The following is a 26,892-nucleotide window of genomic DNA, read 5'->3' as shown; positions in this document are numbered from 1 at the left end:
GTAAAGTTTATAGTTCACAACATTTAAATTATTAGAATGATATACTTGCACAAGGGGAAGACCTTCAGTTGCCTGGGAAGAAAATGTACGGCACATCATGAAAGATAGAGCCATCAAAGAAGACGAATGGATGGACAGAAAACGATGGCGGTCGAAATGCGAGAAGCGGCAGAGGCTGTAGGAACCTCGCTGATAGAGAGATAGAGAGAGAATGATATACTTGCACATTAAAACATAATTTTTAATTCTAAACAGCTTTTCGTAATAGCAATTTTCTATATTATGAATTTAAATACGTATATAAACAAAGTTTTCGTTATGATAATGCTCGCATTTTCAGCTTGTTTTATTATTATATCTTTATTGAACAATAAACATGATTGGTTAAAAATACTGTTTTGTTTGCTTTCATTCTAAATTTTCAGAGTTCATAGCTAAGATTAGGACAAGACAACACACACCCTGAGAGACTAAGCTAAGCTGGGGTGAACGATAGCTATCTTAGTTGATTGGAGTAATATTTTCGAATATTATTTCAATTAGCTGGGGTAGTCTATTGTCGTTTTTGTTTCACTGGCGCCCAACGTGGGCGTCAGTATGGTAAAAATTCGATATCTTTTGATTACATTGCCCTATTGCCTATATGAACAAATATCAAAATGCGTTTTAAAGGCACGGTGTACAACTATCGTATGAAATTTTTGCATTTTGCGCAAATGAAGTCCGTTTCTATAAATCTGTTAAATAACAAAACGTTGTGCGATTTTTCTCCTTTTTACAACTCTTATCAGATCAATGAAATTTCTAACTTCCACTGATCGATCGCTATGACATTTCAATTGCTAGAGCCTATAACATAATAGGTACCTATAACATAAGATTTCTATTTTAAGTTTGTGCAATAAATGTGAGGTATTTGAAATATGCCCAAAAAATGCTGAATTTAAACTTCTACATTATCAAAGATGTTACGTCACGGGAAATGTTTCCACGAAAAGTTCGATGTTTGTAGTTTAAGTTGTGTAATATCGAAAAACATTACTTATTCAAATAAAAAGAACCAGTTTTTACTGTACGGGAAAATTTGTTGCCAAAACTCAAAATTCACATTTTATGTTATTAGACCGGGAAATATTATAAAGAAGTTCAGCCACGATTTTCTCAGTCCTGCCTTTTGCAATACTGGAAGGGTAGACGAAGTACTTACAATCTGTGGAAACATCCACAAATTTCCTGTGACATTTTCCTGTAAAAACTAGATTTTCCCAAAAAATAAAAATAGGGTTTTGCGATGAATTTCTGAGTCCTGCCATATCCGTAGAATGACAGGATACTATCGATTTTATGAAGAAAATTTTTTGGGCAGGAGGGTTGCAAACGGGCTAACGGAGTATATATGTATACAAACATGTAAGGAAAATAATGAAATTGTTATGATTTTCCGGGTCCTGCCAACTAAATAAATTAAACATATTTATTTCAAAATGATCAAAAAAATATTGGCATGACGTCTCCTAATGTTTAAGTATACTTGTCCCTTGGAAAATTCTGCGGAAAATTTTCACCCTGATTCCGTGATTTTCTGAGTCCTGCCTTTAAAAAGTTTTAATACTCAAATTCAATCAATACTTTTCGGTACTCGGCAGGAAGGTTAAACGGTTCTAGTAAGACGGCAGGAGTCCTAGATTTGTAAGAAAATTCGTGAAAAATTCCACGATGTTCTGAGTCATGCCATTTTGCATACGTTTCAAGAATCTTAATATAAGTGTATTTACAAAGAGGCAGGATTGTTTTATAGTTATTTCGTATACAGTGTGGGGCATTAGTGTGACAAAGTCCAATTACTCGTTTGTCGTAAGAGATACGAAAAAAAGTTATTAAGGTAAAACCTGGGGCAAAGATAGGGTCATAATTTAAAAATATTTTCTAATATACAGGGCTACCCGTATTGACAGGGCGACACAAACTTATGTTTTTTAAATGGAACACCCTGTACATAATTTTAAGATTCTCAAGATCATTTTAAGACAATTTAACACAATTCACCTGATCCAAAAATGTTTCCTAAGGGAGCTAGAGCTCTTTGAAGATGGCGCCTTGTAATTAGTTTTTTTTATATCTTCAGAACGCTTCCATTTCGATACACAAAATCTGGTCCGCCTTTTTATCGTCCAAAGGTAAATCGATTCCATCGATTGCGAATCTCTAGTACCGGTGATAGGAATCCGTTTTGGGTAGGACAACGGTTATTTTATCGCATAACTTTTTGTCTTTAACTTTTAAGCAATTTTGACACTATATTATTAAATTGTGAGGTATTCTAGTACTAAAAGGTACTATTGCTTTAAGTCGGTAGGATGCACCGTTTTCTAGAAAAATCAATTTTAAAATTTTTCGTATTTTGAGTTTAAGAAAAATTTGAATAAAAAAAGAAAACATTGTATTTATCGACTTAAATCAAGAGTAACTTTTAGTACTATAGTCCGTCCCACCTTGACTTTACAGTGTAGGGAACATAGGCAATGCAGTCCTCATGAGAGTTTTTAGCGCGGTGATGCCGATTTTATCAAATAGAATTTGTAATCAGTAATCGAACATAAGAGATTAAATTAAACTGTTTTAGAAAAACAATCTACAATTTTAGGATTCGTATGCGTTTAAGTTTATTTGACATTTATACTATAGTTATTACGCATATGAATCCTAAAATTGTAGATTGCCTTTCTAAAACAGTTTTAATTTAACATCTCTAATGTTCGATTACAAATTCTTTTTGATAAAATCGCCATTACCGCGCTAAAAACTCTCATAAGGACTGCATTGCCTATGTTCCCTATACTGTAAAGTCAAGGTGGGACGGACTATAGAATACCTCATAATTTAATACTCTACTGTCAAAAATACTTAAAAATTAAAGCAAGTTGAGATTTCGTTGATCTACCCAAGACGGACGCCTATGACCGATACTAGAAATTCACATTGATAAAATCGATTCATCTCTGAAAGAGAAATAAACGTACCAGTTTTCGTTTTTCTAAATAGTTTTTTTTTTCAAATTCAAAAACCGCAAATTTTTCAAATCGATTTTTCTAGAACCTGGCGTATCCTACCGACTTAAAGCAAGAGTACCTTTAAGTACAAGAATACCCCATAGTTTAATACTCCAGTATCAAAAATGCTTAAAAGTTAAACACAGAAAAGTTATGCGATAAAATATCCGTTTCCCTATCCTAAACGGACGCCTATGACCAGTACTAAAAATTGACAATTGATGGAATCGATTTATCTCTGAAAGATAAATAGGTGTACCAATTTTCGTTTTTCTAAATAGAAGTGTTCTGGAGCTATGTATTTTAAAAAATCTAATTACAATACGCCATCTTTAAAGAGCTTTAGCTTCCTTTATTTTCGGACTAGGTGAATTGAGTTTGAAATTGACGATTTATTTATTGCTCTAAAACCAGTTGAGATATGCAAATGAAATTTCGTGAGTTTTAAGAGACAATTATTGCACATTTTTTGACATGCTATTAAGAATTTTATATTCTCCATTGGCGTGCATACGGGAAATATGACGGGTAATATTACCCGTATGTACGCCAAGGGTCAATATAAAATTCTTTATTGTATGTCAAATAATACGCAGTAACAACCTCTCAAAACCTACTAAATTGCATTTCCATATCTCAATCGATTTTTAGAGCAATAAATAAATCGTCAGTTTGTAAGAAAAAATTCGACATCCCGTATTTCGGAAATGAAGCATTTGCGGACTTATTATGTTTATAAAGCAAATTACCCCTTACTTAAAGTTTTTCGCACTTATCTAGAAACACCCTGTATTGATGAATAACATGGCTAGGTGTTTAGGTACTTAACTTTTTTATTATCCAACATAAGCGAATGAATCAAAAAACAGAATATTAAGAAAATCTAAGGATATTGTTGAGTTTTAATTTCTGTATTTTATAAATGCTAGAATATTCCACAGGGTGTGGTGAACTTTGAAAAAAAAAACACAGTTTGATTGGTACACCTGGTATACAATGGTAATTTACCTATCTGGCAACAATATTATTACAGCGATATTGTTAAAGAATAAGGCTATAAAATATTAAAAAAATCACTTAAATCGGACAACGGGTTTAGGAAACTCGAGACATCAAAAATGACTAATTTTGTGGAGTGGCCGTTTTTTGTGCCGGTCAATGTATTTTGTATTATATATTGTTTTTCTGTAAAATAAAAATTAGTTAAAAGACGGCTTTTCAAAATTTGCACACACCCGTGATTAGTGATTCGTGCAAGCCCTTGCGACTACAGGTTTTTCAAAAATAAGCACTTTGAATCGATGAAACTTACAGATCCTATAAGCAATACATACAGGAGTAAAATAACTTGTGAAGTGGTAACGATTGAATTCATTTGGAATGCTTATTAATGACGCTAGTTTTTACGAATTTTTCCAAAAAAAACTGGAACAACTTTATTTTGAGCGTAAATTGCTTAGTTTTGACGCTAGAACTAAAAAAAAACAAAATAAAGCTTTTTTAACACTTTAAAAAAGCTGTAATGTGTTTTCCCCAAGAAGTGCTTTATTTTTTGGTTATTTGACATTAAAATATTCGATTTAGAATTTTACGAATATGAACCTATTTTAACTATTTTTTATCAGCTATACAATTCTGCCAACACAGGGTATAGAGTATAGAGCTATAATCTAAAAGAACGATTGTTAGAAATGGAGAATTAAAATAAAAATAGACAAGGCCCCACTAAAATGGAAAACTTTACTTAACTTTTTTTGGTTTTAGGACCTACTCTTCACAACCCAATAGGTCCCCAAAGCGATCGAGTGACTGCACATTTAGCATACTTTGCTTCCCTACCATTATAGATTACTCGAAGGCCTTTGATAATGTGGGACATGACCAACTAATTGATATTTTCCAAAACATAGAAATTGATGATAAGGACATCCGAATTGTGACAAGTTTCTACTGGAATCAGACAGAAAGGGTAAAATCTGGCAATTTTTCCACAGAGTGTGCGGCAGGGCTGTTTCCTCCCCTCTCCTTTTTAATATATACTCCAAACAAATTTAAAAAAAAACACTGGATAAAGCAAACGGAGGCATAAAAGTCAATGGAGAATTGACAAATAATATCCGATATGCGGACAATACAGTCGCACTTGCCAGAGCAGTATTAATGAACTTCAGCATTTTGTGGACAGGGTACAAAGAGCGAGTGTACCCATTTTTTTTACTTTTTTATATTAGTCGAGAAAATGAAGCATTTTGGCTCGCAATTTTTTCGTCCAGCATAGATTTACTTGAAATTTTCACAGAAGGTATGGAATAGTCCAAGGATCATTTTCTATATCATGCCGCTGTACTCTAAAACCTTGGGGGTGGTTGCCACCCCATCTCGGGGGTGGGAATTTTTTATTACATTTTAACCATGTAAATCGATGTAAAATGTAATTCTAAGAAAAAAATGTTTTTTACATTTTCTTCGTAAAAGTAATATTTTTTGAGTTATTCGCGCTTGAAAGTAACAGTTTTTCGTCGAAAAAATCGTCTTCTTAGAGGGTTTTTTGAGAATACCTCGAAAAATATGCATTTAATCAAAAAAACTGTAGATAACAAAATTGTAGGTTTTAGTAGCACAAACTAAATTCTTTTTCTGTAATATCTTTAAGACCAATACAAACCGAGATACGGCATGTTAAAGGTTAGCTTTTCTTGTCAAATGCATAATTTGAAATATTCAAAGCCAAATAACGGGAAAACTTTGCATTTTCGAGGAAAACTTAAATTATCTATTTTTAAGTATACAATTAATCCTTTCATACGTCAAATAAACGTCAATACTTAAATATAATTTTTCAAAGTTCTCTGAAAAATTGTTGGTTTTTAGCATTGATTGGGGATTTGAAAGCTAAATATTTTGCAAGGAAGAATGTAACAACTGAAGATATTGCTAATAGTTGTATTCCTGTCCGTATTGGTGTAATTAAGATAAAACCAGTGAAAATCCGGAGAAGTCAGGTGAGATCCTTTGAGATCCTTTTTTTCCTTTCCAATTTGCGAAAGGGTCTGTGGGTACTCTCACATATTGTGTTGTGGTCTTGGTAACCAGGACTTCACACATTATGAACAACACACAACCAACTACATCTACACAAAACACCCCTAATTCCATCCCAAAATCTTATGTCGCTGCCACACTCTCCAGGCCTCCTCCCCCTTCGTTTCCTAAAAGGGAACAAGCTGTTGTCATGCATTCCATTCCAAATACCGTTTTGTTTGAATATATTAAAGCCATTGGTGAAATAGTTCAGCGAAAAAATATTACTTTTGCGTCTCGCATTCCGAACAATCGAATTTGCATTTTTCTCACGTCGACCTACATCGTTGATAAACTATTGAAAAATACACCACATATCACAATTAATTCCACCATCGTCCCTATCCGCAGGCTAATTTCTCCAGCCAAAAGAATCCTTATTTCTAATGTATGTCCTTCCATCCCGCATTCACTGATAGAACAGTCTCTAAAAGATATTGGCTTACAGCTAGCAGCACCTGTTACTTTTGTTAAATGCGGAACATCGGATGATCAATATGCTCATATCATGAGTTTTCGTAGGGTTACATTTGTTTTCCCTGACAAGGAGGACTTCGAAGTGCAAACTTCTCTGCTAATCAATTATGAAAATACTTCCTCAAGAATATTTGTATCCACTGACAGGCTAGAGTGTTTTCATTGTAATATTACGGGACACACCGCGGATTCTTGCCCTAAAGTCCCCAGTGGACCAGACCACACACTTATTTCGGCTAATGCTTCTCCCTTATCTTCACTTTCAGCTGACTCTTTAACTACATCAAAAGAACTTCCTTCTTCAGAAATTGAATCCATCCCCGTTAACGACACACCTTCCTCGACTGCCATTACGGACCTATTCATCCCTCCTCCAACTAATACAAAACCCATATTGACTGTAGGACAAAAAAGAGGACACTCTAATGATAGTTCTCCTGATACTCCTACCATTCTCTCTCCCTCCATTGCTCTTTCCCAATCAACTTCTTTAACCCCTCCGTTATTCACTATGCCAGCCAAACCAGCCAACAAAAAGTCCAAATCTAATCATCGATCAGATTATTCAATGGGGCCTGATTGTATTTCTTGTAAACAGTTTACAAAGATAATCCGGCTAATTTTACACTTAATTCAACTCAACTTATTGCTTTTCTTGAGAATTCTTTTGGATGTCCGACGCCACTACAAGAAGCTCAAAAATTTTCCTCTGACATAGATGGCATTCAAAACGACTTATCTCAGCTCTACACAGCTACAAAGGAACGATCACTAAAAAACCGTATCACCAGAATCTTGAAAAAATTAAGACAACATTCTTCCTTCGCTGAATCACAGGACTGTATAAGTGCCTCTTCCGATAATCCTTCTGATGTTGAATCTAATTACAGCACTCATAATGAATAGTTATCCTTTCAAGCTAATTCAATGGAATTGTGATGGGTTCTTCCCTAGGCTGGAGAGAATCCAACACCTAACATCACAATTTAAACCTAACATTATATGTCTGCAAGAAACCAATGCCAAGAATTCCAAACTTCCTCATTTAAAACACTTCGAGGGGTACCACTATATAAGGACTAATTGCATAAGAGCCAGTGGAGGCACCTCTATCTTTATTTCTTCTGATATTTTCTCATCACATCTTCCACTCTCTTCTAAATTAGAAGCCATAGCTGTAACTTGCTGGTGTCCGAATAAACTTACAATCTGTAATTTATACATTCCTCCCAACTACCCTCTCAAAGAGGAAGAGCTGGTAAACTTAATCTTTGAACTTCCTAGTCCCTACATACTTGTTGGGGACTTCAATGCTCATAATGTGCTGTGGGGTTCCAACCACACATTTGCTAGAGGTAAAATTATTGAAAATGTTATTAATTGCTCGGGTACATGTCTGTTAAACACGGGCTCTCATACTCACTTTAATATTTCTACTGGTACCTTCTCCAACATTGATCTAAGCTTTAGTGACCAAAAATTAGCTCCTACATTAACATGGCATACATCTGATGATCTCCACGACAGCAATCATTTCCCAATCTTTATAACCAACTCAGATACATCAAATTCTCAAATATTGACTAAAAGTTTTTGGCGCTTAAATAATTGTAATTGGTCTGATTATATTAGTGAAACTGATTATTGCCTACCTAAACTCACTCTAACTGATAACATTGATATGGACGTCACCCAATTCTCAAACACAATTCGCCTTGCTGCTGAAGCACATATTGGAAAATCAGTCATTTCAGCTGAACGAAAAAGTGTCCCATGGTGGAATTCCTCTTGCGAAAACGCTGTGGAGCAGCAAAAATCAGGAGAACCTTATTGCACTTAAAAAAACAAGAGCGAAATCTAGATACATTATTAAATTAAGTAAGAAAACTTCATGGAGACAATATATCTCCTCCATAAATGAAAATAGTAGCCCAAGCCAAGTTTGGAAAAAAATTGGACAAATACAGGGCAAAAAAACTAATCTTAAGATCTCCAATCTCCTTTTTAATCAAAAGGTTATCATTGATAATCAGGAGATAGCCAAAGTTCTGGCAGAAAACTTTACAGAAAAGTTTCACAACAAATCTGGGCCTAACCCTGTATCCTCTACTCTTCCTTCACCCTTTCCTTATTCTTCTCCAGTTTCACAAGATATCAATTATCTGAATTCTCCTATAACCTATTCCGAATTAAAATCTGCACTCAAATCCTGTAAAAACACAGCTGCTGGCCCTGATGAACTTCCATACATATTCTTAAAGAAATTGTCATCTTCATGTCTATACAAACTTCTCGAGATATATAATAAAATATGGATTTTCCACAAATTCCCGAATGAATGGCGAACGTCAATAATATTACCAATCAAAAAAAAAAGATCTACCTGCCTCTGTCCCTGATTCTTATAGGCCTATATCCCTTACCTGTACCATGTGTAAAATACTTGAAAAAATTATCAATAAACGTCTTATGTGGTATCTCGACAAACACAAAATTATTCCTAAAGAACAATCTGGCTTTAGACGACACAGATCCACTCGTGACAATCTTGTCCTTCTACAAAGTGACATCGCCAGCTCAATAAATGAAAAGTATGAAGTAACGGCTGTCGTTTTTGACATAAAAGGAGCATTTGACACGATTAATCGACAAGCTATAATCGCCAAGTTAAAGCAGCATAATATCACCGGAAATATATTTTATTTTATACAAAATTTTTTGTATCAAAGGACGTTCAAAGTTTCTGTAAATGGTGTATTCTCTTCTGTTTATACTCAAACCAATGGCACCCCCCAAGGTTCAGTGTTAAGCCCTACCTTATTTAACCTCGGCATAAGTGATCTTTGTTTTAATTTACCATCTCCTACTAAATATGTAGCTTATGCAGATGATTTAATATTATATTGTCACGGTCGTTCAGCTTCCACTAGTTCTAAAATTTTGCAAGCGGCCATAAACATAGTAATCTCTCGGACTCACTCTTTGGGACTAACTTTATCCCTCACAAAATCCAAAGTTATTAAATTTAGTAGACGGCCTCCAATGCCCCCTACACCTCTATTTATAAATGATTCACTTCTTCCCGTAGTTGATCATTGTAAAATACTGGGATTGACGTTTGACTCTCGCCTCTCTTGGAAGCAACATATTCTCAATTTAAAGAGTGCATGCCACAAAAGATTAAACATTCTTAAAACACTGTCTCACTATCACTGGGGTGCGGATGAAAAGTCGCTCATTAAAGTATATAAAGCACTAATTCGCTCTAAATTAGATTATGGTAGTATTGCTTATATGTCTGCTTCAAAAAGAGATCTGGATTCCTTAAACTCTATCCATAACACAGCCCTTCGACTATGTCTAGGTGCATTTCGTTCCAGTCCATCTGAAAGTGTCTAGTGTGAAGCCGGTGAGCCTCCTCTCTGGATTAGACGGCAATATCTTCTTCTTTCCTATGCTGCATCTGTCTCTTCTAATCCCCTTAATCCTGTATACCGTTTATTCACAACAACCTATACCAACCGCACCAATAATAAAACCTATATTTTCTATATTGTCCACAATAACAAGCGACATCAATTTTAGACTGACAAATCCCATCCCCTTTCATCGAATTCCTCCTTGGATTATGCAGACCCCTCAAACTAACACAAATTTAACAAAATTCAATAAATATGAAACACCTAAAGAACTCATGATAAAAGCTTTTTTTGAAATTATACACAATAACCACTTTGATCAAGTAATATACACCGATGCTTCCAAAAGTGATTTAGGGGTTGGCTGTTCAGTCACCTCTCAAAACAATCTCATTTGTGCTTCTTTTATTCCTCTTCTGTGCAGCGTACATACTGGAGAATTATATAGTATCTTACAGGCTGTTAAGAATATTAACCTCCCGAATATAAATGTTGCCATTTGTACAGACTCTCTAGCTTCAATTTTATGCATTCAGGAATTATTTACCGATCATCCTCTTGTCCAAAATATCCATCATTGTTACTACCACCTTTCTACCTTAAACACTAAGATTACATTTATATGGATTCCGTCTCACATTGGTATACCTGGCAATGAACTTGCAGATCAGCATGCTAAAACGGCTTCAACAGATACCACGTCAACAACCCACATCCAAATTTGTAAAGATTTGAAAACAGAAGCGTACAGATTCACATGGAGATTATGGCAAACCCACTGGAGTTCCTTAAATACATCTTTACGTGCAATCCAGCCCTCAGTATATAAGCCACTTTACACTGGCCCCACAGGACTCTCTAGACAAGACCTTAGAAATATAAGAAGAATCCGTATAGGCCATACCAAACTTACTCACGGCTTCCTGATGTCATCAGATATCCGGCCTATCTGTTTAACATGCCAGTGCCAACTTACCGTGAACCACATTATTACCGAATGTCATCAGTTCAGTGTAGTAAGACAACAGCTCAAACTAAAACCGCAGCTATGTGACATTCTAAGTGATACCAACCAGTTAGACAGAGTTCTTCAGTTTTTAAAAAAAATATCATTGTATCATAAAGTTTATTTTTTTTTATGACATAACTTGTTAATGCTCTTTAATTATACCTCTTGTAATCTTGTTTGTAATCGTCCCGTGCGAGTGGCCATAGTTGCCGAGCACGTTAATGTAAATAAAAAAAAAATTAATCCTTTCAAAGAATAATAATAAAAAATTTCTAACATGAAAATAGAGCGATTTATGATAAAAAAAAGTCGGTACCTGCTTTTCTCTACGAAAAAATCGGTGAAAATAACCCCCTAACTACCCTCCTAATTAAAAATGGGTCTTCACCTTTCTGTAATTCCTTATATATTGGTATTGTCAATACATCCAAAAAGTTTCACCTATTTAAAAGGCCAAATTTTAGAAAAATTGGAGTTTAAAGAAAAATTAATTTTTTGCACTTTCGTATTTTTCACGTTTTACTTCCAAATATCTCCGAAAATACTGGAGATACGAAAAAAGTGATAGACTACTAAATTATAGATTTTTTAATAACTAAAATTACATTGTGCATATATTTTCATTACAGTAAAACAGTTAGCTAGATATAGCTGTTTAAAACCTCTATTTACGAGCAAACACCCCCCTATTCGAGCCCTTTAAACCCACCCCAATTAAAAAGTAAGGGATCTAACGGAATTTAATTTATACAGTCTTATAGTTCTTTAAAAATCCTACAAAACCATTTTTGAAAAAACTTTTTATCGCCAAAAATGAAAGAGCTATATTTATAAAACCCGTTTGGTTTTTCGAAATATTCGAATAGTCCGCTTGTGGAACATTTTCAATGCACGTATAATACCACAGAACTGGTTAGTATACTGGAAGATGACTTAAAAACAATGTGTATTTGTACTTCTACATATTTGTAAGTTCGTATTTTTGTGTAAATAAATGTTTTTGTAATTCTTTAATTCTACATTTTTGAAGTTATACTTCTTTACGGGCGTAATGACGGTGAAATTTTATATGGGAAAACCTAGCGACCGGGCGCATGCGCATTATAACTTTGTTCTGATTGGATGTTCAAATGACATGACAAAAATTATCCAATATGGCAGCTGTGGCACAGCTGTGGGACTGCGTTTGGTTATAATGTATGCTTGTTGCGTTTTAAAATTTGTAGGAAGAGAAACAACAAACAAAAAGTTAGTTAATGGTTATACTGCCTTTTTAAATAGTTTTCATATTATATTTTTGGACTTATTTACATAGAAGAGATGATTGTTTCATGCCAATGTGAAAGCTCATCAAACTGTGCCTAGTATGAGTGCCGCAGATCTCGCTTATTCAAAGCTAAAGAATCTTTCACTGGTAAGTGTTTTATAAATAGTTGATCAAATTTTGTTATGATATTTGAACATAGCCACTTTGCACGACGCAAGTGATTGCGAAATTTATTAGTCGTTATACGGGCTCCGATACCTACCTTGAACCTACCAAAATATATAAGTAGTATGTAATACTTTTATTTACATAATTTATATTTATATTTACATAATATATTGTCTTCTTACTCTATGTTTTGTTGTATTTTTTCAATTATAAATCATTTCAATTCAAAATCAAAATAATTTAATTTACATAAGTTAAAAATGTCAAAAGGTTAATCTGTTTAGTTAGACGATCTTCGCACATAATGACAAGCTGTCTCTGTGGCGCAGTTTTAATGCGAGAGAATCCCAATACAACGCAAATACCAGCCGCGTGGTAAGTTGGTTCGAATCCCAATAGAAACTTTTATTTTTTTATTTTTTTTTTATACATTTTATGATTGTAAGTATATTTATTATATAATTTTATTTTCAGAAAATACGTATTTAGTTAAAAAATTTTCCGACAATTAATGTTCAGAAATCATTTGTGGCATTTTTAGTGTGTTTGTGTGTGTTTTATTTTTTTATTATTTTAATTTTTGGCACTGTTTTAATAAAAATGTTTGAGAAGTAGTAAGTATAAATTAATTTAATATTTAAATAAAATATAAATAAAAAGTATATTAATTTCGTTTATAATCATATAATCATATAATAGAAGTATAACTTCTTACGTGCGTACAAAGTACACACACATTCTTTTTTTCTGTATAGATCTATTAAATTATCTACTTATAAAAATTATAATGTTCTTAAGGGTGGTTTTTGAGGGTTGAAATATTATGATATTATATCCTAAAGCATAAAACAACCATTATTTTTAGCCTATCAAAACCAAATTTTACCCAGTTTACAATGTTTTTATATAATTTTTGACAAGGGGTAATTTACACCCCTAAAAATAATCGACGCCCTTGAGCATGTTATAGAATATGAAGTACAGGGTGAGATGATCCTAATCCCAAAATTTAGTGTAAATCGATGCAAGACGAAAATTTTTTATATATAGTTCCAACAAGGGTGGTTTTAAGGGTTAAAATATTATGATAGTATATCTTAAAGCATAAAACAATCATTATGTAATTAATAAGAACCAAATGTTGACAATATTAAAGTTTAAAATGTTGTTTTATAATTTTTTACAAGTAGTTTTTTTAGGGGTCGTTTTCACCCTTAAAAAACCAAAAGCGTACAACGGCTCAATATAGAAAATGAACTAGAGCATGAAATGAGCCTAATCCCAAATTTTTGTACAAATCGATGCTGGACGAAAAAATTGCGAGGTTTTGCCATTTTTCCAGCTTCATTTCCTCGACTAGATATATTTTTGCTAAGAATGTTTTTTTGATAAATTACTTACTTTTTGAGTTATTAACTAGCGGATGAAAGATACAGAGGAAGATCTCCAATACGATGGTCGGATCAAATAAAGGACATGACTAGTTAATAATTCTCCGAAGCAAGCAATACGCACAGGAGAGATAAAGAGAGAGAGAGAGAGAGAGAGAGAGAGAGAGAGAGAGAGAGAGAGAGAGAGAGAGAGAGAGAGAGAGAGAGAGAGAGAGAGAGAGAGAGAGAGAGAGAGAGAGAGAGAAAGAGTGAGAGAGTGAGAGAGTGAGAGAGTGAGAGAGTGAGAGAGTGAGAGAGTGAGAGTGAGAGTGAGAGAGAGCGGGAGAGAGAGGGGGAGAGAGAGAGACAGAGAGAGATAATTGGACAGAAATAGTTAAACAAATTACATGACACCACTACATCCTTCGAAGGAGAAAAAGTTCAGGAGGAGAGGATGCGTGCAGGTGCGTGTAAATACATCAGGCTTATTTTTTTTATAACAAGTGACTTTTTTAAAAACTATCCTTGTTAAAGATACAAGTAAAGCTCGTGCACATTTCACAACATGTCTGATTTGGCGAAAGATCTGATCTAAATATTTTTTTACGAATTGTGGTTATGCTTATGCTTAATATTTTAATTGATACTGGAATTAATACGCCATATTGAAATCTTTTTTGAACCAAATTAGAAAGGATATAAAATATATCATGTGAATACGAAATACTTACCATTGTTTTTAGGTGGCACCGGAGGAGGTGGCATTCTCGGCCTTACCATTTTAGACCTATTTGGTTTAGTAGGCGTCTCTAAAGGCGATTCGTTCTTTATCACCTTTTCCTCGATTATCTCATTCTCGTTGACATTATTGCTCGGATCATTCAAATAGAAAATGCTTCTTCTTTGGTTCTGAGTATTGTTTTGATTTTCGAAATAATTTGATAAATTAGTTACAGATACAGCTGAAAGGGAGACACTTCGTCGTATCCTAGACAAGAAACTGTCTTGTTTTGTAGTATCTGTTTTTTCTGATTTTATGCTTTCATCCTTGGAGACTTTTCTTAATGGCTCACTGTCATTTATTATGGGTGATGGTATACCTTCGTCTTCTAAAATAAGTCAAAATAGTTATTAGAAAAAAATGAAGGTTACTAAACTCAAGAGCTGGTTTCCTTTCATATACAAAAAAGTATTCATTTATCAAAGGCTCCTGTAGAGCACTCTTATATAGATCAATAAAAGACAACTTAGATTTAGTATTAAGTTTTTTTTTCGAAAAATGTCTGTTATAAACCGATTGTACCTACTGCAGCAAACTGAAAGAAATAACAAGAATCTCCTCATAAACGGAACCGAACGAACTTCTAGTAAACCGATTCTTCCGGTTCAATACCTCGATCTTATACATCAAAAAAAGAACTTATATACAAAATTTGGTTGAAATCGGACGTCACGTTCCAAAGTTATCGTGCTATAAGTCACATATGTATAGTCGTCATTTTGAATGCCCTCCACTTTGTAAAAGGCAAAATCCTTGATATGTGTAGTATATGTGGTCTAAATTATATGCTTCTATCATTAAATGCACAATAACTCTTAAAATACCGGGTGTCCACTTATATTTTCCCTCATTTCAACTGCCTATAACTTCTAAACGGACCAAGATAGAAATATGCGGTTTTCGCTGAAATGTTTTATTTTAGTAAAAGCTTTGTTTGATGGGATTTAATTTTTTATATCGTTTTCAATTATGCAAAAAAATGGCGGATTTTTTAAAAAACTGTTTTTGACTTTTTTTAAATGGAATACCCAGTATTTTTTGTAAATTGAAAGAACGGTCATTCACCTATCCAGCGATTGGCGAAAGCCACAAAAAAATATTAGTAACAAAACCCAAAAAACGGGCATGAGGGGCCCACATCCTCGAGCGCCGAGTCACCGAACTGGACATAGCCCAGAGCGGGGACTCGGCGCCCGAGCAAGCAAAACAGATCGAAGATAAGTCACTAGAGATAGCGGGAATAGAGCGCCTCACGCTGGCCTGCATTGATCGGGGTAGGATTTCATATGGGAGTCCGTGTACCCAAGACTCCCATATGATAAGCACTTTGCTGATTGAGAGCCCCTATAGCGCATCAGAGTGCTATCGGGGGGTAAGTGGATGGTCTGGAGCATTGAAGCGGGGTGGAGTGATTCCTGCTTACGGGAGTTAATCCTTCTCGCCCCAATGAATTGTATCACCCGAATGTCATTCTCTAGGGGTGAGCAAGTCTCTCAGGCTGGGTTAAATCACTATGCTTGTTTGCTTGCTATCCAGCGATATAATTTTTTTTAAAATCGGTTGTCAAATAACTGAGTAATTCATTTTTAAAATAAGAGATGCAACGTGAAAAACACATAACTAAAAACATATTGATTAAAATAACTAAGCAAATTGATATTCTGAAGTGATTTCCACATTGCATCTCTCATTTTAAAAATTAATTACTCAGTCATTTGACAACCGATTTTAAACTTTATATCGCTGGATAGGTCAAAGACCGTTCTTTCAATTTACAAAAAAATATACTGAGTATTTCGTTTAAAAAAAGTCAACGTTTTTTTTTCCAAAAATCCTTCATTTATTTTTTTTAAAGCGACATAAAAATTTAATCCATTCAAACAAAACTTTTACTAAATAAAAGGTTTCAGCGAAAACCGCATATTTCTATCTTGAGGCATTTAGAAGTTATAGGCAGTTAAAATGGGGGAAAATATAAGTAAACACCCGGTATTTGTACGAATCTGCCACACATAGGTACATGTGAAGATTATTAGCATTTATTAAATGGTAATTAATATAACTAAAAAGTTCAAAATATTTCCCAAAAAATATTTTTACGCTCTTTTCAATGGTGGTATTAACTTTTTGAAAAATTAATATATACATGGTGAAAGAATTGAAAAAAAACAACATATTTTTACATAAAAACCAGGAAAAACTCAACTTTTGGTAATCCTTTATATGTGTAGTATATGTGGTCCAAATTATATGCTTCTATCATTAAATGCACAATTGTTTCACATATCGGCTGCACTAGATAGCCAGGCGGATTACAGGTACTACTATCGAATCGATTTGACTAACTGATAAGTTCGTTTAGAACAGTCTTCAGAATCTGATTCACATCGTAAAAAGTAGTAAATTAAGTTTAGCCTGGGAGCCTGGACATACTTGTATTGAAGAAAATAAAAAAAGGGGACTTACTGGCCAAGGGAGTCACAAAAAAACATTCCTAGGCACAACAAAACCTGTCGTTGTCATAGCAAGAACAACCAAAAGAAGGATATCGGACTGACGGATCTGACAAAACTTAATAACTGGAGCAGAAAATTGGGTCTTAAAAATTCGACAGCTTTTATATGTGAACCTTCGAAGAAAAAATTGAAAGATCTACTAGACATAAACATGTATTATCGTAGACCTCCTAACCAGACACATGGATAAAATTTGACTGGCATATAGAGTCTCTCGAAGACTCAGTACATCTGTGCCTCGATTTCGGCTACTCGAGCCTAAAGAGTTCGTAACTCCATATCAGCTTGCACAGGTCTAGTAAATGGGTACGATATATTTTATGAGTCACTTATCAATCTCCAAACGATATTACACTTACTTCCACTTGTTCTCCAAACAACAAATAACTTACGACGTTCGACTTCAGAAGAAGGCCCTTAGAAGAACCTCCTAAGATTTTTTGGAAACTTTTAGGACTATCTTTTAAAAAATTTCAAAGAGAGAAAAGCGTCTGGGTAGTAGGTACTATGGTCATACATACAGGGTGTCCCAAAAGTAGTGGAACGGTCGAATATTTCGCGAACTAAACATCGGATCGAAAAACTGAAAAATACGTGTTCAATCATTTTCAAAAATCTATCCAATGACACCAAACACCAACCCCCACTACACCCCCTGGAGGTGGGGTGGAGGGTAACTTTAAAATCTCAAATGGAAACCCCTAGTTTTTCTTGCAGATTTGGATTCGTTACGTAAAAGTAAGCAGTTTTTATTCAAGATATTTTTTCGAACTGTGGATAGATGGCGATATAATTGAGAAAAACAATTTATCCTGATACCATAGGTAAATTATAGAAACGGTCTAATAGCTCGAGAAATACACTTCCAAATGAGAAACCAAAAAAAAAGGTTTTTAATACTTTTCGAAAACATATCGAATAACACTAAACATGACCCTCCAACCCACCCCCTGGAGGTGGGGTGGGGGGTAACTTTAAAATCTTAAATAGCAACCCCCACTTTTTATTACAGATTCGGATTCGTCATAAAAAATTAAGCAACATTTATTCGAAACATTTTTTAGAATTGTTGATAGATGGCGCTTTAATTGGAAAAATACGATTTATTAGCGCCATCTATCAGCAATTTTAAAAAATGTTTCGAATAAATGTTTCGGGACACCATGTATAAAGAAGCCATAGAAAGTAATCTGTCTATACCAGGGGTGGGCAAATACTATTAAGCGCGGGCCAAAATGAAATTTTCAAAATGTTTCCCGGGCCGGAGGACGATATCACGTACGTACGCTGCTCTGTGCACACGCGAATGTTTTTGGTTAAATTTTTATTCTGCTCAAGAATTTTTTTTGACAAAAATACTTCTTGTTCTTCTTATATAGACAGACTCTGTCTGTTTTTCAATGTCGATCCAGTAAGTTGTCGGTAAATATTTTGATTGGGAAATAAGCCACAATTAAATTGAAAAAATAATTTTATTAACGTTTCGACGCCCAAATCGGATATCGTTGTCAAAGTATTGATGGTATTTTGTCGACATCCTATTTGGGCGTCGCGAAACGTTAATAAAATTATTTTTTTCAATTTAATTGTGGCTTATTTCTTAATCAAAATAGTTAATTATAAAAATGCCACAAGGAAATAGCTTCAGAACAACATTAAGTTGTCGTACCATCGTTTTCGTTGTCTTCGTATTGGAGAACCGTCTCTCGCGGTCCTTACTACTATATTTGTTGTCATTCGGCTTATATGGTCATTTCTTTCTACTTCTTCTGTTTTTTACCCAGTTATCTATTATTGTTCTCCATCTTGCATCTCCGTCGTAATCTGTACTTCTAGCTCTGTCCCACAGTCTCTTACCATCGATTGTTTTAAGGGTTTTCATCTCCGTTGTTTCGAGCAATATTTTTGTCCTCTCTGTGTCAGGTCGTGGTTTTGCCGCGTATATCATTATTGGTCTGATGACTGTTTTGTAAATTCTGCCTTTCACTTCTTTTCCGATATTTTTATTTCTCCATATTGTGTCATTCAGGTAACATGTGCCTCTGTTTACATCTTCCAATTCTGTTTCGAGCCTTCCGTAGCTAGATAGTGTGATGCCTAGATATTTAAACTTCATCACTTTTTCTATTATTTGACTTTGACATTCCAGCTTCAATTTACATCTTATTAGATTTGCTGTTATAACCAAGAATTTTGTCTTTTTTGGGGAAATTAACTTGTTAAATTTTCTGGCGGTTATATTAAATTGGTGCAGTATACGATGTAAATCATCTTCAGTCTGAGAGAATAGTATTGCATCGTTTGTATAGCAGAATATTTTAATTTGTTTTTCTCCCATTTGGTATCCTTTTTTAGTTCATACTTTTTTTCATTCATGATCAGGTTGAACAATAAAGGACAATAAAGGAAGCTGTCAGCTTCAATTACTGGGTCAGTTAGTTCATCTTCTAATGTTATTTTTAGTGTTTTGTTCTGGTAGATGCTTTCGATCGTTGACAAAAATACTATAAGTATCGTTTTAAAGCATTTGGACAAATAGATTTGACTGTTAATAATAGATAATAGTAATAATAAATTGTCTTACTGAGGTGTACATGCAAACAATTCGTGTCCAGTCAAATATGTCATGTAATTTTCAAAAAAATATGGTCCATTGCATTATTCATAAAAAGGATCCAGATAAGAAATGAAGATATTAAACAAGTGCAAAAAAGGATTCTGGATTAAGATGAGAAAATTTCTGAGCAACGAAACACTCAATGAATCTGCAAATCCGATTTCGCATGGCAAAATGTTATATCCACTCTATTCTTCTTTATGGTGTCGAATCTTGGAGTGTTAATGTTGACTTAATGAGAAAGCTGGAATCTCTACGATCATAATATTACGAACGAAATGGTGCTGGACAGAATGGGAAGAGACAGAACTTTTGACCACCATCAAAAGGAGAAAGATATCACATTTGGGGCACAGAAATGATAAGTACGAGTTGTTGCAGATGATTATGAAGGGTAAAATGGAAGGAAAAAGGGGTCCTGGTAGACGACAAATTTTCTGGCTGAAACCAAAACATCACTGCCTCGAAGAGTGAGAGAAGTGCACGTTCAATCCTATGTAGTAAAGTAGGGATATTGTTACAGCTGTTCTAAATTATAATACTCTCTATTATTTACATATTTCATTATTTATATGAACACTACGCACACTTATACTTTTGATTTCAAAAAAATCGCATGAGATTTAAAAAAATTGCTTGCAGGATTAATCAACGGGCCGGATAGAGTAAGCGAAAGGGCCGGATCCGGCCCGCGGGCCGGCTTTTGCCCACCCCTGGTCTATACTATGCTTTCCTATCAAAATATATACCAAAACGCATGACTGGAGTGGATCGCCATAAGAAGATGAAAAAAGCCGTAGCAAGTCACTTGCTGGTAGATTTATATATCTTCAGTATTTACTAACAAACATGAATATAACTTACTTTTATCTATGTCTATATCTTGTTGATAGATCTTCCTAGAAAACCTTCGTAGTGACTTTGTGATGTCTCTGGAGAAATTCTTTTTAAATTTACTAATATTTTTTGTGAATTTGTCAAATCCATTCGACTCGGTATTTCTTGGTTCTGGTGGAAGTGGAGTGTTTGTAACATCGTGTCGTAACTCCACCTGCTGAAACTAAATTCCAAAATATGTAAAACATTGAAGCTAAAAAAATTAACAATATAAATATACTTTGACAACTAGATGATTCATAATATTTTCTTTCGTAATGCAATCTGCTTTTGAATGTTCATGTCTCTGTGACATAAATGATCATTGATATGTCAATCAGAATCAATAAAGCACTTAGACCTGGATCCCACATACCAAAACAAAGTTGATTAATAGCAAGCTGAAAATTTGTTAATAGTTTAACGGTGTCTGGTCAGACAAACTTTGATGTATGGGAACACTGGAACAGGGGAAGTTTTAATTGTGGAACAGGTTAAAAATTTGGAACGTCAGACTACGAAAACGTTTCATGTATTTTATCGGACAGAATTTCCAATTGATTTGTTACCATTTCATTAAACTCTCATGCACAAATCAGACTGGTTTTTATCACCAACAACGTACGGGTAACAAATCAATTGGATGTTCTGTCCGACAAAATACATGAGACGTTTTCGTAATCTGACGTTCCATATTTTTAAATTGTTCCACGATTAAAACTTCCCCTGTTCCAGTGTTCCCGTACATCAAAGTTTGTCCGACTAGACACCGTTAAGCTATTAACAAATTTTCAGCTTGCTATTAATCAACTTTTTTTTGGTACGCGGGATCCAGGTCTAACTGTAGTGAACATAGATGGCATGACCGAATTAATATACGCTGCTCATGCTCGCGCATGTATTAAATTATAAGAAAGACAATTGTAAATAAAACGTAAAAAAACTCATTACAGACAAAAATAAACTCTAAAAAATAACCAATACAGAAGTAAAAACTTCGAGATGTATTCTGGTATAAAATCGTTTATTTAAAAACTATAAAATGTCATCGATTGCAGAACGTTTTCGTTCTAAACAGAACATCTTCAGTGCCTAGAATGAAGTATTTCCACGTTAGATTAAAGCAAAAGGTTAAAAATGTGACTGTTAAAATGAAAAAAGTGTGGGAATACTTACATCCTGCCGAGTATTTTGAAACTAGCACACCGTAAATAGTGTTAACATCATCATATATGGTTTACATAATGTAATATGTTAAAATGTTATGACTAAAAGTCGATGTTAATGGATAAAGTGGAACACATGCTAAAAGGGTGCCATGGTTCCCCGCTCGAAGATACTAGGTACTTGCCAATTCAATGGGCACAGACCAACTGAGAAATTATGAAGTGGATATACAATTTGACATGGGTGACATGACATGACAAGATAAAGCCAATTTTTGGTTAAAGTTTCATTTGATTTTGGATTTTTTAATAAAATGCGAAGGTTTGTCTGCAAAAATAATTTAAATTGTTTGAATAATAAAATCTACTGTAAAGTTTAAATTAGCAACTCTCTATTCCAGAATAACTTATAGATTCATTAAATTTAATGCAGATATATTACGTGGTTTAAGTTGTGACGTCATCGGATGTGAAATGACGAGATAAAAGTTAAGTTTGTTGAAACAAGGAAATACACTACATAATAAGATAATTAGACTTGCGTGGAAAAACAAAGCTAAACAAGCCGAGAAAACCAGAATTTAAGAGTGTTTTTATGTGATGAAATGTTGGTTGCCTAACAAGGCAAGCAGACAACAGGTTGAAGGTAAACGATAGAATATTGCGAGAAAACAGTATATATACAAAAGGTGGCTATTTATTGTGTTAAATTTATTATTATACTATTGTAATGAATAATTATGTCTGTTAAAAGTTGGAAAATAGTTGTTAACAAAATTATTTTCCAACTATTAACAGACATAATTATTCATTACAATAGTATAATAATAAATTTAACACAATAAATAGCCACCTTTTGTATATATACTGTTTTCTCGCAATATTCTATCGTTTACCTTCAACCTGTTGTCTGCTTGCCTTGTTAGGCAACCAACATTTCATCACATAAAAACACTCTTAAATTCTGGTTTTCTCGGCTTGTTTAGCTTTGTTTTTCCACGCAAGTCTAATTATCTTATTATGTAGTGTATTTCCTTGTTTCAACAAACTTAACTTTCATCTCGTCATTTCACATCCGATGACGTCACAACTTAAACCACGTAATATATCTGCATTAAATTTAATGAATCTATAAGTTATTCTGGAATAGAGAGTTGCTAATTTAAACTTTACAGTAGATTTTATTATTCAAACAATTTAAATTATTTTTGCAGACAAACCTTCGCATTTTATTAAAAAATCCAAAATCAAATGAAACTTTAACCAAAAATTGGCTTTATCTTGTCATGTCATGTCACCCATGTCAAATTGTATATCCACTTCATAATTTCTCAGTTGGTCTGTGCCCATTGAATTGGCAAGTACCTAGTATCTTCGAGCGGGGAACCATGGCACCCTTTTAGCATGTGTTCCACTTTATCCATTAACATCGACTTGTAGTCATAACATTTTAACATATTACATTATGTAAACCATATATGATGATGTTAACACTATTTACGGTGTGCTAGTTTCAAAATACTCGGCAGGATGTAAGTATTCCCACACTTTTTTCATTTTAACAGTCACATTTTTAACCTTTTGCTTTAATCTAACGTGGAAATACTTCATTCTAGGCACTGAAGATGTTCTGTTTAGAACGAAAACGTTCTGCAATCGATGACATTTTATAGTTTTTAAATAAACGATTTTATACCAGAATACATCTCGAAGTTTTTACTTCTGTATTGGTTTTTTAAACTATGGTATACAGCCAACTATTGGGATTTTCCCATTGATTTTTTTCTAAAAAATAAATTTTTATAGAGTCTTATACAAAACTAGGACACAGGTCGTTGTAATCTTCTGCATTCAACCTACGTTTCGCAGATGACACAGCCCTTCTTGCAAATAGTCAAGCAGAGCTGATTGATCTTATATGTCTGGTCGAAAACGAGAGTCGAATATTTGGTCTGCAATTAAACATATCAAAGACAAAGATCATGATAGTGGATAGACTGTATACATAACAGTCATCCACACAACATAACCACAATTGATCGGTTTGAGGTTGTCAGCTCATACTTATATCTGGGACCAGTGATCACAAATACAGGCTCATTACAGGAAGAGATTAAACGTAGACGTGATCCACGAAAATATCGTCTTATAAATCGAAAAGCTTAGTAATATCAAAGGCAACAGTACAGTGCATACTTGAGATTGAACAGCAAATAATGGAACAACGAGATTTATAAAGGGTGTTTCAAAGGGAAACGGAAATACTTTAATGGTGAATACAGGTCACCGAGGCTATTCTAGATATACTACATTTTTTGCCCTACCTACTTTTATAACCGAGTTTTTTTTTCTTGGGTTTGTATGACTGCGGACCTTTGGGTCCATTCGCCCATCTAACCGATTTTGCTCATTTTTACATTAATTTCAACTACTCTATGTTTTTTTAATTCCCTATTTTATAACCGAGTTACAGGGTGCTTTATCGATTTTGCTCATTTCTTTTCTAAGCCATAACTTTAGAACCACCCTGTATATTTTTTTGATTTTTTTTACACATATATGTCTCATTCAAAAACCCAAATGACCCACATACTAATCACTGGAAAAATCCAGGTCCCGATTAACAAAAAATTATAAAGTAATTGTGATCTTAAAACCCTGTATATTGAAATTTTGAAAATCTGTTTGCATAACTGAAAAGAACACAAAAAACTAAGTTTATTGGTTTGCTTCAATTTGGCGGCCAGACAATTTATTGTCTTTAATTTTGAAATTATATTGAATATTTTAAGAACTCTGACATTAAAAAGCAGATATAGTCTGTTCGCTAAACTCAGACACAACTGGCTAGTGATTTTAGTATGTAAAATTTTTTGTTTTTGGCCAATTTTGACAAAATTGGCAAAATTACTAACTATTTAGTAATTATTAACTATTTAGTAATTATTTTTTGCCAATTTTACGAAATTGGTAAAAATAGTTACTAAAATCACAGTTGTGTCTGAGTTTAGCGAACCGACGATATTATTAACTTTTAATTATAAAAACATTAATTTTAAAAATAATCAATAATTATTTACCACATTGGAACGACACAATTACTAATGGCAAGAAAAATCCAGGTCCGGATTAACAAAAAAATATAAAGTAATTGTGACCTTAAACCAACACTCTGTAGATTGAAATTTTGAAAATTTATCTTCGCATTTTTAAAGAGCATAAAAAACTGTGATTAAAGGCACATTTTAATTTTTTGCGCAGATAATTTAATTACATCAATTTTGAAATTATATTGAAATTTTAAAGAATTCGGAGATTAAAAACCAGGTATAAACTTTTAATTACAATTTAATGTTACTGAATCAATACTTATTTTAAAAATACTTAATACTTATTTACTAAGCTGGCTTCATGGATTCTCTAAATTTGTAGCTGTATGCACATCATTACAAATTAGAATTGCGAGAATTGGAATATTTTAATGATTTAGTAAAGAATTAAAAAAACAACTATACGAGTATATAATAAAAAAAATCTTTTAGACAATTTAACATAAATTAAAAATATTTGAACTTTAACAGTTGCTCAAAATGTCCGCCATTTTGTTCGATGTATTTCCTTGCTCGTTTTAAAAGATTTCGAATGGATTTTCCAATTACATTCGGATTGTTCTTAAAATTTTCTGGCAGCTTCTTGTCACCTTGACAGAATTAATCGGGCAGATTGCAATTGCGCGCAGCGGTCAGGGTTCTCAACAGGGTGTCTAAGTTTTATTTACTTCTTATTCGTTTTGAATGGAAATTTTGCTAATTTTAAAAAGTTAATTAATTAAAAAATTAATATATTATATATTATATATTATACAGTACAATTTTCAAAGGAGGAAGACCTAACCCTTCGGTCCAAACCTAACTTTCGGGTATTAGAGTGTAGAGTACCCCAGGAGGTATTTGACCGCTATGCGCAATCACAATATACCGAATTAATCAATATGATTTCAAAATTGCCGTAATTAAATTATCTGCCCAAAAATTTGACATGCACCTTTTAACGCAGTTTTTATGCTCTTTTAAAATACGCAAACAAATTTTCAAATTTTCAATATACAGGGTGTTGTTTCAAGGTCACAATTACTTTATATTTTTTTGTTAATCCGGACCTTGATTTTTCTTGTGATTAGTAATTGGGTCGTTCCAATGTGGTAAATAAGTATTGATTATTTTTGAAATGAGTATTTATTCATTAACTTTAATAATACCTACTTTTTAATGCGACCGAGTTCTTAAAAAATTTAATATAATTTCAAAATTAAAGTCATAAAATTATCTGGCCGAAAAATTGAATAGAACCATTAAACTTAGTTTTTTGTGCTCTTTTTAAATATGCAAACAGATTTTCAAAATTTGAATATACAGGGTGTTGTTTTAAGGTCACAATTAATTTATACACATACATACATAATGTTCTTGAACTCCTAAGTGGAGCATAGAGCTTCAGTGAAAACGCGCCATCGGGTTCTATTTTGCGCTAGGGCCTTCACCTCATTCCAAGACTTTCCTTGACTTCTTATCTCGTCCATGATGGATCTTCTCCAAGTTTGTGCTGGGCGACCTCTTTTTCTCTTTCCTTGGGGATTCCACTCTAGGGCATTTTTTGCAATACTGGAACTATCTTTTCGGAGTGTGTGACCTATCCACCCCCACTTTCTGTATTTGATTTCATTTTCTACCCTCTTTTGTTGGGTCAGGTGTAGCAGATCTTCGTTTCTGATGGTGTTTGGCCAGAAAATACGAACAATTATTCGTAGACATTTGTTAACAAAGACCTGCAATTTGTCTGTAAGGTATTTTGTCACTTTCCAGGTTTCACATCCATAGAGTAGAACAGACATAACATTTGACTGGAATATTCGGATCTTTGTCCTTGTAGTATATTCTCCAGACCTCCAGACAATTAATTTATAATTTTTTGTTAATCCGGACCTGGATTTTTCTTATGATTAATACGTTGGTCATTTGGGTTTTGAATGAGGCATATTGTGCACCAAATATCAAAAAAATATATACATTGTGGTTCTAAAGTTATGGCTTAGGAA

General features: G+C 33.7%; 1 protein-coding gene across 1 annotated transcript in view; it reads right to left on the bottom strand.

The window, feature by feature from the left end:
• LOC126886433 (myb-like protein D) overlaps positions 1–26,892 on the bottom strand; it is a 231,770-nt gene that overhangs the window by 59,035 nt on the left and 145,843 nt on the right. The window contains exons 3-4 of the mRNA XM_050653371.1: positions 20,620–20,815; positions 14,573–14,950 (exon numbers count right to left, since the gene is read on the bottom strand). Coding sequence (XP_050509328.1) covers positions 14,573–14,950; positions 20,620–20,815 — 574 coding nt within the window. The remainder of the gene's footprint in view (positions 1–14,572; positions 14,951–20,619; positions 20,816–26,892) is intronic.

The sequence above is a fragment of the Diabrotica virgifera genome, chromosome 6 (assembly GCF_917563875.1).
Source record: "Diabrotica virgifera virgifera chromosome 6, PGI_DIABVI_V3a".
Taxonomy (NCBI): Eukaryota; Metazoa; Arthropoda; class Insecta; order Coleoptera; family Chrysomelidae; genus Diabrotica; species Diabrotica virgifera.
The sequence above is the reverse complement of the archived record's forward strand: the minus strand, read 5'-3'. Positions and strand labels throughout refer to the sequence as shown.